General features: G+C 48.6%; 1 protein-coding gene across 1 annotated transcript; it reads right to left on the bottom strand.

Moving 5' to 3' along the window:
- Positions 1-10,035: 10,035 nt before the first annotated feature.
- Positions 10,036-16,698, bottom strand: LOC143983422 (uncharacterized). Its single transcript, XM_077483100.1, has 5 exons — positions 15,439-16,698; positions 15,274-15,351; positions 14,793-14,861; positions 14,568-14,657; positions 10,036-10,281 (listed from the first exon to the last, which is right to left on the bottom strand). Exons 1-5 carry the CDS (start codon positions 15,629-15,631, stop codon positions 10,058-10,060), a joined length of 654 nt encoding a protein of 217 aa, XP_077339226.1. The 5' UTR covers positions 15,632-16,698; the 3' UTR covers positions 10,036-10,057.
- Between the last annotated feature and the right edge of the window lie 225 nt (positions 16,699-16,923).

Genomic DNA, 16,923 nt, shown 5'->3' with positions numbered 1-16,923 from the left:
GGGGGAATACCCAAGATAAGTAAATGGATAATTGTGGAGAGGATGTGCCTGATAAGTGCCCTGAAAAGGGGATGGGTGGGAGGGTACCACGCACTGGAACCAACAAAGACTGTAGGTGAGTGACCTGCTTAAGTATCCCTGGGCTCCTCCCATAAATTCAGGTCACCATACTGGCCTACCTATTTATGATCAAAGCCCTTCAACCGGGACAGATATGTACCACATAAACACGCCACAAGACTTACAACATAAAGTAGACCTGAAGTGTGCTCTGGTCACCTGGGCAGTATGCCAAAAAAGGGGTTAAAAATAGTTGCGTAGGGAAGTAATTGTCTTTATTAGTCTGGTAACATTTATTGAGCAAGCTTGCTGAAGGCTTGCAAAATTTCTATCTGAGGGTTAGGGATATACTGAGCAAAGCGTGCGGATTTCTACCTGCCTAACTTCTTGATGATCCCCCGTGTTGTGATGCAGCTGAGGCAGCTCAGATCCAAAAGGAGTGTCCCGAATAAGGATGGGCCGAACACCCCCCACACCAGAACATGCGAACAGGCAAAAAATGTGTTCGTTAAAACACGCGAACACCATTAAAGTCTATGGGGCACGAACATGAAAAATCAAAAGTGCTAATTTTAAAGGCTTATATGCATGATAGAAGTGTTTGGGGACCTGGGTCCTGCCCCAGGGTACATGCACCAATGCAATAAAAAGTGGAGGAAAGGTATCAGCAGGCTGTATTCTGACTAGACATGTGCATTCGTTTTCGTCCGAATGCATTTTCGTCCGAATTTCAGGTATTTTCGTTTTCGTTTTGACAAACGATAACGAAAGTGCAGATTCCGAAAAACGAAAGATCCGACATAAATAAATGCTTTTTTTCGTTTTCGTTGTTACAACAGTTCGATATAGAATAGGAGATTCGAAGTGACCGTTCGATATTGAATAGGAGATTCGACGTGACTCCATATGTCTATTGAACCTGTGGTCGAATGTGCCTAAGTTTCGTTTACCTCTATTACCTTAGGAGATTCGACGTGACTCCATATGTCTATTGAACCTGTAGTCGAATGTGCCTAAGTTTCGTTTACCTCTATTACCTTAGGAGATTCGACGTGACTCCATATGTTGTCTATTGAACCTGTGGTCGAATGTGCCTAAGTTTCGTTTACCTCTATTACCTTAGGAGATTCGACGTGACTCCATATGTTGTCAATTGAACCTGTGGTCGAATGTGCCTAAGTTTCGTTTACCTCTATTAGTCCTATTATATAGAAAAGCTTCGACAGAGAGTAAATATTCGACATAGAGAGAACAGAATCGACAGAGAGAAACGATACTGGAATTGGGTGGGGGAAGTAAAATAAAAAAAAAATAATGATGATGATGAATGTTATTGGCTGATTGTAACCAGAGAGGAGGAGCAGTAAACTAACAGAACACGTGTACAGCCAACTTACATTCACTTACGATTTGCTAGCAGAGAGAGACAGACACACTGAATTATTTCAGAAGACAGTCAATCTTAGCTAGTCCGTTTGTGTTCCTGAATCATTCAGCAATCAAGCATAAGCACAGCAGCAGAACAATAGTGAAGCAAGCTACAGTTGAACTTAGCTTTTTCCTAAAAATCTGATGCTATAGTGTTAGTGTGAGAAGCTTAGTGATTCTAGTGTTGCTGCTATAGCCTCAGAGGCTGCCTGTGTTGTGTGGGGATCTATTAGACTTGTGTTACCTGTCTGATCATCATCACTGTGATCGCTATCACCAGTCCACCTGTTTCTGTTCAAACGAGTACTAGTATATAATATATATACAGAAATAGCAATGTACCGTTCTGGAAACGCGAAGGCAGGTAGAGGTAGTGGTCGTGGACGCGGTCGCGGTGGACGCCTTGCTAAAAGAAGTGGCAAGGTCTCTGCTACTAGTGTCTCTGACACTTCTGCCACCACAAACATGCTGTCCACAACAGTGGGTGCCACCACCACCAGTTCTACTATGAGTTTTCCTGCCAGACCACCATCTGCTGCAGCTTCCACTGCCAGTGCAGTGCTTCCTTCTGCTTCTACAGGTGTCATGGCTTCTTATTTTTATGGGATAGGCAAGAAACCTAGTGTAAAACAAGTGGCGTTGCCTGTACACTCACAACCACCAATCACACAGCCAGTGACACTGCCCAGCTCCCCAAACAAGCAATTGAGGAAGACAGCAGCAGAGACAGAGTGCGAGACTTTTATATCATTGTCCCAAGAGAATGATTCTGAATGTGATGCTCCTCTTTCCCCAACCACTGCAGACGTTTTATACACTCTTACCCCACAAGAGTTGCAGCATGACGTAGAGCACGTTCAAGAGGAATATTCTGTGAGGAGTAGGACAGGTAGCAGTCCACTTTTTTCATCTGCTGCTAACTCCCCTTCTCCCTCTGTTATTATAGAGGAAGAATCCTGTGATGATAACACTGACCTCCCCAGCACCCCTGCAACAGCTTCCACCACTGGTGTGCTACCTGCTGCAGCTATATCAGCCCATACTACTACTAGTGATCAGGGTAAAGGGGCTGCATCCCGCCGCAGCAATGTGTGGAAATACTTCCAAACAGTGGAAGGCGGGTTCTTTGCAAAGTGCAAGTTGTGTGGGAAGCAAGTCAGCAGGGGTAAAAAGTTGGGACATTTAACCAACGCTGGTATGAACCTGCATCTCAGAAATCACCACAGCTCTACTTTACTGCGGGCAGAGGCAGAAAAAGATGGTAGAGCAGGAAGCAGCATAACAGACTCTGACTGTACTGGTGGTACCTCCTCAGCCACACCACAGACTCAGAGCACAGCCCATAGAGAGGGTTCAATTAGGACAAACCGTCCACATGCAGTAGTTCCACTGCAGGCCCAATCAGGCTCCTCATCCTCCCAAGGACATTATCAGCCCACCCTAGATAGTTTTGTTGGCTTTAGCTCCAAGGGCATGTCAAAACAGCAGGCCAACAAGATCACCCGCCTCATTGGCCAATTCATTGCTGTTGGAGGAGCCTCTTTTCGCATGATTGAAGGGGAGCCATTTAAACAGCTGATGCATGCCGTTGCTCCACGATACGTTATTCCTGCACGAACAACTTTCAGCAGAAAGATTGTTCCAGCACTGTACCATTCGTGTGCTGCATTACTAAAGGAAAAAATGGCCAAAGCTGAGGGTCAGACAATACATTTGACCACTGATTTGTGGACAGCTCCCAGCGGTCAACATGCTTTCCTGTCTTTGACTGCACACTGGTGGCAGGCCACTGTGCCTGTTGGTGGTGGCACTACTGCAAGAGCTCAAACTTCATCAGGAAGCAGGTCTGCAGCTCAAGACCAGCAGGGTTATGAAGCTTACCTGCTGCACACAGAAGTCCGCGATGATAGACACAGCTCTGCCAACATATTGCGGGCAATTAGAGCGATGTTGGCCAATTGGTTTGGAGAGCAGGCAGACACCAATGTTTCTGTTGGGTTCATAGTGACAGACGGAGGTTCAAACATGGTCAAAGCACTTCAAGATGGATCTTTTGTCGGTGTGCGCTGTTCTGCACACATACTGCATTTAGTGGTCAAGGGTGCAATCCCAGTGGAGAAAAACAACAAGATTGCTCACATTTTGGACCTTTGCAGGAAAATTGCAGGGCATTTCCACCGCAGTGTAGTTGCTAGTCAACTGTTGAGGGAGGAGCAAGAACAATCAGGGCTCCCCATACATCGCCTGAAACAAGATGTCAGCACCCGGTGGAACTATACCCTGGAAATGCTGGAACGCATTTTGGAGCAAAAGACAGCCATCCACAATATATCATCTCACCATAGCATTGGGATTGATTCCACACTGGGACGTGATGACTGGTGTATAATTGGCCAGCTTGTTTCTGTCTTAAAACCTTTTCGCAATGTGACGGAAAACTTGAGTCAGAGCAATGCCAGCCTAGGACAGGTCATACCCTTGTTTACCTATCTCATTGATAAGATGCGATCATTCCTAGAAAGCAGTGAGCCGGTTTGTGGCAGCCCACTTCATGCCGATGTAGCGTCTTTCATCAGAAAGCTACAAGACAATTTAAAAGATCGGCTAAATGACCGTGTCCGCAAAAGCCCTGAACTCATGCTGGCTACCCTGTGTGATCCCAGGATCAAAGGTAAACTGGCACTCAGAGACAACAGCCTTTCCTACTGGAAAGAAAAACTCATTGAAAGAGTCCATAATTTGCAGCAACAAAGAGGTATGCTGAATGAGGCCGATTTGGAACATTCACCTGCAATGACTGCTATTTCAAGGCCTGACACCATCACTCAAAAACAACTGAGTGGAGCATGTGCATGTTGGGTAGAGGCACTTGACAATCTGGTGGATGCAGGTCAAGCAGCAGGTAATCGAGAGGAGAGCAGTGCCTCTGAAATGGTCAGGGCCTACCTATATGAAGCCCCTTTGCTTCCTACAGAGGACCCTTTGACCTATTGGGATGGTAAGAAAAGTGTGTGGCCTGGTCTTTGCCTGGTTGCCCAGAAACTACTATCCTGTCCTCCAACCAGTGTGCAAAGTGAGAGAGTTTTCTCTATTACTGGGAACATCCTTAATCCACACCGTGCACAACTAACACCCCATTTGATGGAACAAATAACTTTCCTCAAATTTAACCTCCCCAAGCTGGGTTACCCAACCCTTAACTTGTGAGACCCGAATTATTGCCACCATGTGAAGAAGATACATGGGGCTCAGAGGAACCATCCAAATGTTGAGGAAAAGCATTTTTTTTAATTTTCTTACCATTTGAAGTTGACATTCACAATAGCAGTTCTCTTCGGTGTGACCCCAAGATTTAAATAGAATTTGTTTTTGTCAAGCAATCCAATTACTCCCTTTATTCCTTCCATCATCCTTTTTTGTAATGAATGTGTGTAATTGTGTATGTGTAGAGTGACTAGAGTGTGTGTGATTGCATGAATGAATGTTGTGTGAATGGACAGTAGCAAGGGTTGAAGCCTTGACGTGGCGCTACTGCTCACGTGTTGCTGTCTTTGTACATACAAATAGCAACCTGTGCTAATTTAACCATTTTTTTGTATGATGGTCTGGAAATAAGAGACAATGATTATTATTGATGGAGCGACTGTCAACTCAAGGATCAGAATATGTTACCAACACAACATAGAACAAAGAAACATACAGCTGGAAACGTGATTCTATGCAAGATAGATTAGTTGGTCACTGCTGAGCTGCACCCAGATGCCCATGACCCCTCATATTTGCCATCTCTGACCCAGGGGACACCAGGGCCCTCTCTGATCCTCTGCCTGTAAGGTCTCCTGAGACCAGGTGACAGATGCACTCCATAGAAGTTAGAAGTGCACTGCTAGGTACAGGTAGCTGATCTTAGGACTGACTGCTGCAGATTGTACCCAGGGAGATTCAGGACACAGGTCTACAGGATCACTAACACAGATCCCAATGGGAGCTGGAGCATAGATTCCCCAGGGCGCGGAGTCTAAGAGCCAGCAGGTGTTCACCAGAGCCTCCAGTGGTGAGGATGGACTTCGCAGCAGTCTGGCTCCAGGTCGCGGCCCCTAGGGTCTCACAGCTCACACTCTCAGTAGACTACAAGAGAAGGAAGCAGCAGGCTGGGACAACAATGGTAGTAAGGGGATAAGGCAGAGTTCAGGGCAACTAGCAGACTGGAACAGAGTACACGCCAAAGGTTCTGGGTCACAGGCAGACAGGGATGGTTGTGGACATGCCAAAAAGTGAAGGTCACAAGCAGACAGGAATCGCTGAGAACACACCAATGTCAGTAACAGAGACAAACATAGAGCACACAGCAAGCAGGAACCCAACCACACCTTGGATACTTTAGTGGTTTCTAATCACTACTAGCTTGCGGTGCACAGGTTAATATAAGGTTCCCTGATAGGGCCTGGGGTGGAGCCATGCTAGAGGAGAGGTTATAAAAACCACCAGGTGGAAGTGTCTGGCCTCTTAGTCTGAACACATGAGGGGAGGTATTGGTAAGCAGACAGAGGAAGATCACTGCATAACAAATAACAATTACACCGCCTGTTTCATGACCATCTGCAATTGTCTGAAGTCACTGGTGTGAGTAATCTACCCTGCTGCCATGTTACTCAAGCCCTGGAAATGATGCCTGCCCTTTGAGCTGTTTCCCCTTGTGATTGAGCTAGCCTCAGCCTGTGAACCTCTGTCCAGTTAACTGTTGCCCTCATGATTGCAAGCCTTCAACCTATGCCCTGTAAACTGTTGAGGGCTGTATGGTTAACCCCTGCTGTAACTATCTGCTGTGTATTCTGGTGGAGGGAAAGCTGAAAGGCGTGACTGGACACCAGAGGCGTAACTAGAAACCTCAGGGCCCCGGTGCAAGAAATCAGGAAGGCCCCCCCAAAAAGCATTATTTTGATACTTTGTTTTTTTTTTTACAATGTATAACAAAAGTAAAACATTTCTGTTTCTGATTTAAAGTTACCATAACTGTCAAGAGGAAGCTTCTATGAACAACTTTATCCATGCCCAAAAAATGCAGCTTGCCCATGTCCCCCAATGCAGCGCGTGTCCCCCAATGCAGCGCGTGTCCCCCAATGCAGCGCGTGTCCCCCGTGCAGCGTGTGTCCCCCAATGCAGCCTGTGACACTAGTTCAGTGTGTGTCCCCCAGTGCAGCGTGTGACCCCCCATGCAGCTTGTGTCACCAGTGCAGCCTGTGTCCCCCAGTGCAGCGTGTGACACCAATGCAGCGTGTGACACCAATGCAGCGTGTGTCCCCCAATGCAGCCTGTGACACCAGTTCAGTGTGTGTCCCCCAGTGCAGCGTGTGTACACCAGTGCAGTGTGTGACCCCCCATGCAGCTTGTGTCACCAGTGCAGTGTGTCCCCCAGTGCAGCGTGTGGACACCAGTGCAGTGTGTGTCCACCAGTGCAGCGTGCCGTGTATCCCCCAGTGCAGTGTGTGTCCCCCATGCAGCCTGTGTCCCCCGTGCAATGTGTGTCCACCAGTGCAGTGTGTGACCCCCAATGCAGCCTGTGTCCCCCAGTGCAGCGTGTGGACACTGGACACCAGTGCAGCGTGTGGACACCAGTACAGTGTGTGACCCCCCATGCAGCGTGTGGAGCCCAGTGCAGCCTGTGTCCCCCAGTGCAGCGTGTGACACCAATGCAGCCTGTGTCCACCAATGCAGCGTGTGACACCAATGCAGCGTGTGTCCCCCAATGCAGCCTGTGACACCAGTTCAGTGTGTGTCCCCCAGTGCAGCGTGTGGACACCAGTGCAGTGTGTGACCCCCCATGCAGCTTGTGTCACCAGTGCAGTGTGTCCCCCAGTGCAGCGTGTGGACACCAGTGCAGTGTGTGTCCACCAGTGCAGCGTGCCGTGTATCCCCCATGCAGCCTGTGTCCCCCATGCAGCCTGTGTCCCCCGTGCAATGTGTGTCCACCAGTGCAGTGTGTGACCCCCAATGCAGCCTGTGTCCCCCAGTGCAGCGTGTGGACACTGGACAAAAGTGCAGCGTGTGGACACCAGTACAGTGTGTGACCCCCCATGCAGCGTGTGGAGCCCAGTGCAGCCTGTGTCCCCCAGTGCAGCGTGTGACACCAATGCAGCCTGTGTCCCCCAATGCAGCCTGTGACACCAGTTCAGTGTGTGTCCCCCAGTGCAGCCTGTGTCCCCCAGTGCAGCGTGTGACACCAATGCAGCCTGTGTCCACCAATGCAGCCTGTGTCCACCAATGCAGCGTGTGACACCAATGCAGCGTGTGACACCAGTTCAGTGTGTGTCCCCCAATGCAGCGTGTGACACCAGTTCAGTGTGTGTCCCCCAGTGCAGCGTGTGTACACCAGTGCAGTGTGTGACCCCCCATGCAGCTTGTGACACCAGTTCAGTGTGTGTCCCCAGTGCAGCGTGTGGACACCAGTGCAGTGTGTGACCCCCCATGCAGCTTGTGTCACCAGTGCAGCCTGTGTCCCCCAGTGCAGCGTGTGACACCAATGCAGCGTGTGTCCCCCAATGCAGCCTGTGACACCAGTTCAGTGTGTGTCCCCCAGTGCAGCGTGTGGACACCAGTGCAGTGTGTGACCCCCCATGCAGCTTGTGTCACCAGTGCAGTGTGTCCCCCAGTGCAGCGTGTGGACACCAGTGCAGTATGTGTCCACCAGTGCAGCGTGCCGTGTATCCCCCAGTGCAGTGTGTGTCCCCCATGCAGCCTGTGTCCCCCGTGCAGTGTGTGTCCACCAGTGCAGTGTGTGACCCCCAATGCAGCCTGTGTCCCCTAGTGCAGCCTGTGTCCCCCAGTGCAGCGTGTGGACACTGGACACCAGTGCAGCGTGTGGACACCAGTACAGTGTGTGACCCCCCATGCAGCGTGTGGAGCCCAGTGCAGCCTGTGTCCCCCAGTGCAGCGTGTGACACCAATGCAGCCTGTGTCCCCCAGTGCAGCCTGTCTCCACCAGTGCAGTGTGTGACCCCCCATGCAGCCTGTGTCCCCAGTGCAGCGTGTATCCACCAGTGCAGTGTGTCCCCCAGTGCAGCGTGTATCCACCAGTGCAGTGTGTCCCCCAGTGCAGCCTGTGTCCCCCAGTGCAGCCTGTGTCCCCCAATGCAGCGTGTGGACACCAGTGCAGCGGTGGTACTGCAGGGGGGCAATGGTGGTACTGGAGGGGCACTTCTTACTGATCCCATCCCCCCACCGATCTCATCCTTAAACACTGTGCAATCGCAGAGGGGAGAGCTCCTCCGTCGCCTTCAATGAATTGGTCAGCCCAGTTTTTTAAGTGTCTGCTCCACATCCCTTACAGTATCTCTGCCTATGGATAGGCGGGGGCGGAGCGCTTCTCTCTCACAGTCTCTCCCCTCACAGTTGATGAAAGCCCCCCTCCCCGCGGCATGAACCTAACAGACACAAACCCCCGACAGGCAGGTGGGCCCTTCACGCGTCGGGCGGGCGGCCAGTGGGCCCCCTGAAGTGGTGAACTACAGGGCCCTATCTCCCGGTAGAGGAAGACACCCAAGGGGCTCAAAGGTCCCCCTCTGAACCCTGAAGCTATTGAGACAAGCTCGCCTACATTTTACCTTGTTGGAGAAGATACAGGAATTGGCTAACTGAATTTAAGAGAGTATGGTGCAAAATCACCTCCCGTTGATGCCTTATACCATAAATATCTAAAGCCCTTATGCCAAGTGCCAACCACAGGCTCCTATACATATTAAAGTGTGATGTCGATGTGAAAATCGCTCTATCTGCCTAGAGAAATACTTTCTTGTGGTTCTCCTTTTTCTTCCTGCATATTTCTCTTGGGGTGCCCCCATGAAGAAATGTAAAAAATTGATAAAGCTCCTAAGGAAGCGTTGACCAAAACACGAAACATGTAGAGCGCCAGAATATATTTAAGATCGGTTCTGTAATTAATACCCTGTCTAGCGTAATCCTTTCTTATATTGTGATAGATACACACTACTTTTATTGTTAACTACAGGGCCCAGTCCCGCTTGCGACTGTTGCGACTCTGATAATTTCGCCACTGCTGGACACAATATACATGGGATTACCCTCTGCACAGTGAAATAGTGTAGAGAGAAATCTCTTAAATTTTCTAAGTTCAGCCTGATGGTTAAATGTAGGAAAAGCACAATTATAAGGCCTCTACTAAGTTTATAACTATAAATGGAGTAGTTAATTTAGAGAAACAACATCACATACATATCATAATGAATCGAACTAGGAAAGCAAAATTCAAGAAAACAAGTAGTTTTAAACAACAATTTTTTTTAATGTAACAAAATATAAAAACATACAAAAATATGTACAAATAAACAAAAAAAAACTATTTACATATCCTCCTGATCCTCCCCCGACCTGGTGAGCAGACGCTGTAGGGACATATTCATCCCAGTCATCTGCTCACCAAGGTGCCGAAGGCTCCTTCGGCACCTCTCCAGAGCCACATACTGGTGGCGATTGTGGAGGCCCAAGGAATGCCCTAGCCTCCTGATATAGGCGTACTGCCTTTCTTGGACCTCCAAAATGCGCCGCAGATAATCTATATGTGGCTCTGGAGGGGGGGGGGAGGGGGGGGGAAACCGCGGCCTGAGGCACGGAGGAGGAGGAGGAGGCAGCACCCATGGCTGTATCCAGGTGGGGGGGGGGATACTGGAGGATGGAAGGGCCCTGGAGAAGCTGCTGAGGAAGGACGGTCAGGCCAACCAGACGCGGGCAGGTTGGACTCCTCATCCACCGGGTGGAGTTCCAGGATGAAGACTTCACCTGTGAGGAAAAGCAAATACATTAGATAGATAATACAATACATACATTAACATTACACATGGCTTCTGCACTCTAACCATACATAACATGGTAACATGGGGACGGTTACTTTGTTTTAGTTCATCGGCGCAGAGCACTAGCCTATTGTCAGATTAGCTCAGTGTCATGAATTTTGGTGATACGCAAACAACTGTGTTAGGCTGGGTTCACACTTGTGCGATGCGGGAACCCTGCGATTCCACTACGGGTTCCTCCATCGCACCCGACTCGCACAACAGTTCACAACGACATATGCGAACTGCTGGGGAGTGTCATACAATGTTAATGACACCCCCATTTCAGTTAGCATGTCGCACTGCAAAGTGTCAGTTTGGACATGAATCAGATCGCATGGGTGCCATGCGATCCGATTCTGGTGCGGAAACAAAAAAGGTTCCAGTGCGAGTTTAGTCCGAATGCGATACGATTTCAGTCATACTATCTGTATGGCTGAAATCTCATTGCACGGACATCGCCTGCAATTTGCACTGCAGTGCAAATCGCATGCGATTTTGCACTATGCAGCAGTGTGAACTGGCCCTGAGCCTAGGTTTCCACAAATTTGATGGATAGCAATGTTAACTGTGAAGTTGACTCAGAATGCAGTTCACATGCACACTAACCCTGCTTTTCATTTAGGCCATTTTAATGTGACTTGAGGTCCATATACCTCCAGAATACACAGGCATGGCTTCAAGTTACGGCAGAATCGTGCAACTTTCAGGCTTTTCAGGCCAACACAGCCTGAAATTTGTACAATTCTGCTGCAATTTTGATGCGACTTTAAAGCAATGCCTGTGTATTCCAGAGGTCTATGGATCTCAAGTTGCATCAAAGTGGGACCAAAGTAGTGCAGGGACTACTTTGAAGTCGCACAGATACAAATATAATACTCATTGGAAATCATAGAGTACAAAGTCGCAGGACAAGTTGCAGAAGTGGAAATGGAGCCTAAATGAAAAGTGGGTTTTTGTGCATGTGAACTGCATTCTGATGGGCCAACTTTCCAGTTAACATTGCTAGCCATCAGATTTGCCCGTAGCCTTTACAGCGCATGCGCAGGAACGATGATCAGATTTTACTACCACTACCATGAGCTAGTTTCACACTTGTGCGACTTGAAAGTCAAATGCTTTTGCCATGATTTTTGCCATGACTTGAAGCAATGTTTGTGTAATCTTGATGTCTCTGCCACAAGTCGCATCAAAGTCAGACAAAAGTAGTACAAAAACTACAGATATGAACTGAACTCCTTGGTAATCATGGTGTGTGGCTTGTCATGCGACTTTGCAGTCTCAAGTCGCAGGACTAGTCGCACAAGTGTGAAAGGGCCTGAGGCTGTCCATACCACCTGATCACTGGTTTAGTGTATTTTTTTTACTGGTGGTGACTCGTGATTCTTTCAGTGTACTGGGTTCTAAAAACTGATATTACTCTTTAACTCGGTAACAACTTGTATGATTCTTTATTTAACCACTTGCCGCCCACCCTATAGGCAATTGACGGCGGCAAAGTGGTTTCATAATCCTGACCGGATGTATTATGACGTGATCAGGATTATGAGCCGCTGCACGCCCCCGGGGGCACGCATCGCGGCGATCGTTGTTGCGGGGTGTCAGTCTGACACCCGGCAACTACGATCTCGGTAAAGAGTCGTAGTCGTACTCGTAGACGGAGACTCTTTACCACGTGATCAGCCGTGTCCAATCACGGCTGATCACAGTGTAAATGGGAAGAGCCGGTGATCGGCTTTCCCTCACTCGCATCTGTCAGACGCGAGTAGAGGAGAGCCGATCGGCTGCTCCTCTGACAGGGGTGGGTCTGTGCTGATCGATTATCAGCACAGCCCCCCCGAGGATGACCACACTGGACCACCAGGGACACCACCAGACCACCAGGGAAAAGGTAATCCTCCCTAGACCACCAGGGATGCCAGTTAGCACAATGGGTGCCAATCAGTGCCCATAATGGATGCCAATCAGTGCCCACAATGGGCATCACTGATTGGCATGCATTATTGTTTGGCACTGATTGGCATCCATTACTATAGCATAACACCAATGCCGCCTATGAGTGCCCACCTGTGCCGCCTATGAGTGCCCACCTGTGCCGCCTATCCATGCCCACCTGTGCCGCCTATCCATGCCCACCTGTGCCGACCATCTGTGCCGCCCATCCGTGCCGCCCATCCATGCCAATTTGTGCCACCTATCAGTGTCCGTCCGTGTCGCCCATCAGTGCCGCCTATCAGTGCCACTTCATTGGTGCCCAACACTGCCGCCTTATCAGTGCCCATCAGTGTAGCCCCATCAGTGCCCATCAGTGAAGGAGAAAACGTACTTATTTAAAAAGTTTTGAAACTGAAACAAAAAAATATTTTTTTTTTGAAAATTTTCGGTATTTTTTTTATTTGTAGCGCAAAAAATAAAAACCGTAGAGGTGATCAAATACCACCAAAAGAAAGCTCTATTTGTGGGAAAAAAATGATAAACATTTCATTTGGGTACAGTGTAGCATGACCGCGCAAATGGTCATTCAAAGTGCGACAGCGCTGAAAGCTCAAAATTGGTCTGGGCAGGAAGGTGTTTAAGTGCCCCCCGGTATTGAAGTGGTTAACTCGGTGTACTGTGAATGAACTCCTGACTCTTGTTTTAAGTTTGTATCCAGTTCCTGAGTGTCCTGTGCTTAGAGTCAGCTGATCTCACTCAAGGATCATATTACCAGGCCTGCTCTGCTATGTATGTACTGTAGTGTACTGAGTGAGTGCACAGAGTGAAGTGTTTCAAACGAATCAGTTCACTCAGATAAATCGATTCATCCGACATCCAGTTCACTGAAAATAATCGATTCAAAAGAACGAATCATTCATGAACTGGACATCACTAAATCAAAATCAGACATCATGAGGAAAGAGTTTAACACCCTAGGCGAAACCTAATTTTGCCGCCCCTTTGGCCCCACCACTGACTCCACCCCTTTTGCCCTGCCCATGTATACACCACCTTTTTATAGATTGCTAACATTTTGGGGGTGGAGTCCGTCACTGAGCCTGGAGGTGGTGGGTGGGGGCATCGGTAAGGCACCCAGGATTGATGTGTGCTCTAGGCCAGCACCTACCTTGTCTATAGGTAGCACTGGCCCTGTACAGGGGATATGTACACAGATAATTTAAGGCACTGATAATCAGTGCAGGCCCTTCAGTACCACCTATCAGTGTCCATGGGCACTGAGTGATACCTATATGCAGTGTCACCTCCATCACTGCAGCCTATCGGTGGGAACCCGTCATAATGGGCACAACAGGTGTACAGACCTGGGAACTTGGCTCAGGGATGGTGAGAACCCCTCATAATGGGCACAGCGGGTGTACAGACCTGGGAACTCAGCACAGGGATGGTGGGAACCCCTCATAATGGGCACAATGGGGGTACAGACCCGGGAACTCAGCACAGGGATGGTGAGAACCCCTCATAATGGGCACAGCGGGTGTACAGACCTGGGAACTCAGCACAGGGATGGTGAGAACCCCTCATAATGGACACAGTGGGTGTACAGACCCGGGAACTCAGCATAGGGATGGTGAGAACCCCTCATAATGGACACAGCAGTTGTAAAGACCCCAGAAATTAGCACAGGGATGATGGGAACCCCTCATAATGGGCACAGCGGGTGTGCAGACCTCGGGGGGGGCAGCATTTTAGAAATTATTGGCTATATTTTTCTCCTGCAGCTGCTGGTGGAAGGGAGAGGAGAAAAAGACAATTTCAGATGCTGCAAGTGAGGGAAAATACAGCCCAGTTCTAGTAAATGGCATGCTGCACTAGTATCAGCAGCAGTAACCTGGAGAATCCCTATGGACTAGTAATAGGCAGCAGCCTGGTCGCCAGCAGAAGAAAGAAACAAACAGAGCCAACACAATGACTGCCCTGCACAGCACTGATATCAGTAATAGCATTGTGTGTGTAGCTGGACACTGATCATCACTCACACACATCCTCTGCTTCCAACCTGCTGTGCAGTGATCAGGGGATGGGGGACATTCCAGGGAGCTCAGGGGTTATCAGGAAGAGCTGAACTGAACGCTGATATCATATCATCCTGTCCTTAAAATTGCAGACAGCGAAGGAACGATTTACTGTGCCATGTAATGGGCGGGCTGAGTGTGTACAGAGCAGTCAGTGTATGCCACCAGCATTTCATATTTAAAATACTATTTCCCTGGAAAACACTAAAAAAGTTGTACTTACTCCCTGCATCTGCCGCGTCTGGCTGGTCACATTCCGGCGCATCCCCAGCAGCCTCTCCAGGGCAGGTCTCCTCCACCTCCTGCTCAGCAGCTGTTGATCAATTTAATATAGAAAAGACAATTACAATCTGCAGTGTACAACAATCTCACACACATTAGTACAAAAACATTGAAACATGTATGATCACTCAGCAGCAGATATACCAGCAAGATTATACTAACTTACATGTGGGCGTTGCCGCCTCAGCCTCTTCCTCCTCCTCAGTCTCCCCTTCTGACTGCATGATGACGAGACCTATTTAATAATAAAGGAGAAATGATGAACTTTACAATGTTCAAGCTTTAAAGATATTACTATAAATACTGTATAAAGATAAAATTAAATAATTATCCATTAGCATGGCAATCCAAAAATAAATTACAAAAACAGTAAAAAAAAAATAAAAACAGGGAGGCACTTACCTGTCCTGGTTCCAGCGGCGAGTGCTAGGTGCACGACACTGATCAGGCGCCTCAGTTCAGAGCGGCGACGTTCTGTCAGATTACGTAAATTACACAAGCGCTTGCGTTACCTGACAGAACATCATAGAGGCTCCACCTGTCACTGCTTGAGTGAGAAGCAATGACATTGGAATCGACAATGGAAGGCTGGACAAATGGAAAAGGATCCTGTATTAGTGTCACTACTACAGTACTACTGTACTTACTGGGTGTTGACGCAGAGGATGATGATGACGAGGACTCCTCCTCCGGCCTCGGCTTCCGGCGGCGCTCCTGGATACGATCTTTAAATAAAATCAAACACAACATGGTGAATGGCCGATGCTTGCCAATCAAAAAACCCTCCTGCACAATGTAATGCTGACACCAACCTTGATGAGACAGGAGCTGGCTGATCTCCTCCTCCCCTATGCCCTCTAAAAGCTCCGCCTCATGGGGGAGGAGAGGCACCCGCTTCCCTCTGCGACCCGACTGCCTGCGTTTACGTGCAATGGAGCTGCAAAACAAAGAGAGAAGAGAAACGGGTTCCATAATTAATCGACAATTGTAATCTGAAAATGACATCAACACAGGAAACAATTGTAGAATGAACCAGTAGTATGAAATGCAAATGGAATTTTTGGATTAGGCACTTTTTTTCATTTAGCCCAAGATTTTCACTTTTTTTTTATTAACCAAATTCATTTTAAGAAAAAGGTATGCTTTTTTGGTCCATAATAAAATATAAAAGACACGATTGGGATTGTGCCGAGTAAATAAATATTCATATAAATGTCCACTGTCCAGTCCACCTTTCTAATTAGGCGCTTGTGTGAACTGTGTATGGTGTAAATTACCTTTCTTGTGTCTTTTGCATTAACCACTTGTGGATTTGGACCCCTCCACATATGGTGGCAGGTCCGCAAGCTGGTTAAGTCCAGCCACCATAACAAAATATTTTTTTTTTATACTTTAGGGCCGGTTCACACAGCGGGCGATGCGAGGCGACACGACTCGCCTCGCCGCTATCTTACAAGTCGCCCCCGTTCTGTACAATGGAACCGTTCTGAGAGGAGCGACTCGAGTCGCTCCGACTCAGAAAAAAGGTTCCTGTACTACTTCTGGGCGACCTCGGGGCGACTTGCATTGACTTCTATACAGAAGTCATTTGCAAATCGCCGCTGAGGTCGCGGCAGGTCGCGGGGAGGCAAGTCGGTGTCGCCTCGCATCGCCCGCAGTGTGAACCGGCCCTAACTCTTTTTTTCAATAACAAAATATGTAAAACCCAGTGTGGTGATCTAATGCCACCAATAAAAGCTCTATATGTGGCGGGAAAAGGGCATACATTTAATTTGGGTAGTACATCGCAGGAGCGTCCAATTGTCAGTTAACCACTTCCTGACCGGCGCACGACAATGTACGTCGGCAGAATGCCACGGGCAGGCATATTGGCGTACAGGTATGGGCATTTCTATATGCCACCCTGCCATCGCGTGCGTGCCGCCAGTCGGGACCCCCATGAGTCCGGTCGGGGGTCCCGCGGGCTCCATCGCTGTGGGGATACCCGCGATCGTCTCGCTGGGCGGATGAACGGGGAGATGCCATAAACAGCATCTCCCCATTCTGCCTAGCAACAAGTGACTGATCTCTGCTACATGTGATTGGGGCAGAGATCAGTGTTCAGTCACTAACACACAGCCACGCCACGCAAAGTTAAAGAGGAAGTAAACCCCTTCAAACCACTTTGACCTACAGGTAAGCCTAGATTAAGGCTTACCTGTAGGTCCAAGCAATATCTCCTAAACCTATATGGTTTAGGAGATATTTGCCCGAAAATGGGCACCGCTGTCTACGGCGCATGCGCCGTAGACAGCGGC

The sequence above is a fragment of the Lithobates pipiens genome, unplaced genomic scaffold (assembly GCF_037356315.1).
Source record: "Lithobates pipiens isolate NorthernLeopardFrog02 unplaced genomic scaffold, aLitPip1_a1.2 Scaffold_16, whole genome shotgun sequence".
Classification (NCBI taxonomy): Eukaryota; Metazoa; Chordata; class Amphibia; order Anura; family Ranidae; genus Lithobates; species Lithobates pipiens.
Note: the sequence above shows the minus strand (reverse complement) of the source record. Positions and strands in the feature narration are given on the sequence as shown.

Bases quoted from the DNA above. Each gene is read 5' to 3' on its own strand.
- LOC143983422 (XM_077483100.1), bottom strand. From the start codon at position 15,631: ATGTCATTTTCAGATTACAATTGTCGATTAATTATGGAACCCGTTTCT. The intron at 15,352-15,438 runs GTTGGTGTCAGC...TTTTATTTAAAG, and splicing joins CCAGCTCCTGTCTCATCAAG to ATCGTATCCAGGAGCGCCGC. The intron at 14,862-15,273 runs GTAAGTACAGTA...ATTATTAAATAG, and splicing joins ATCCTCTGCGTCAACACCCA to GTCTCGTCATCATGCAGTCA.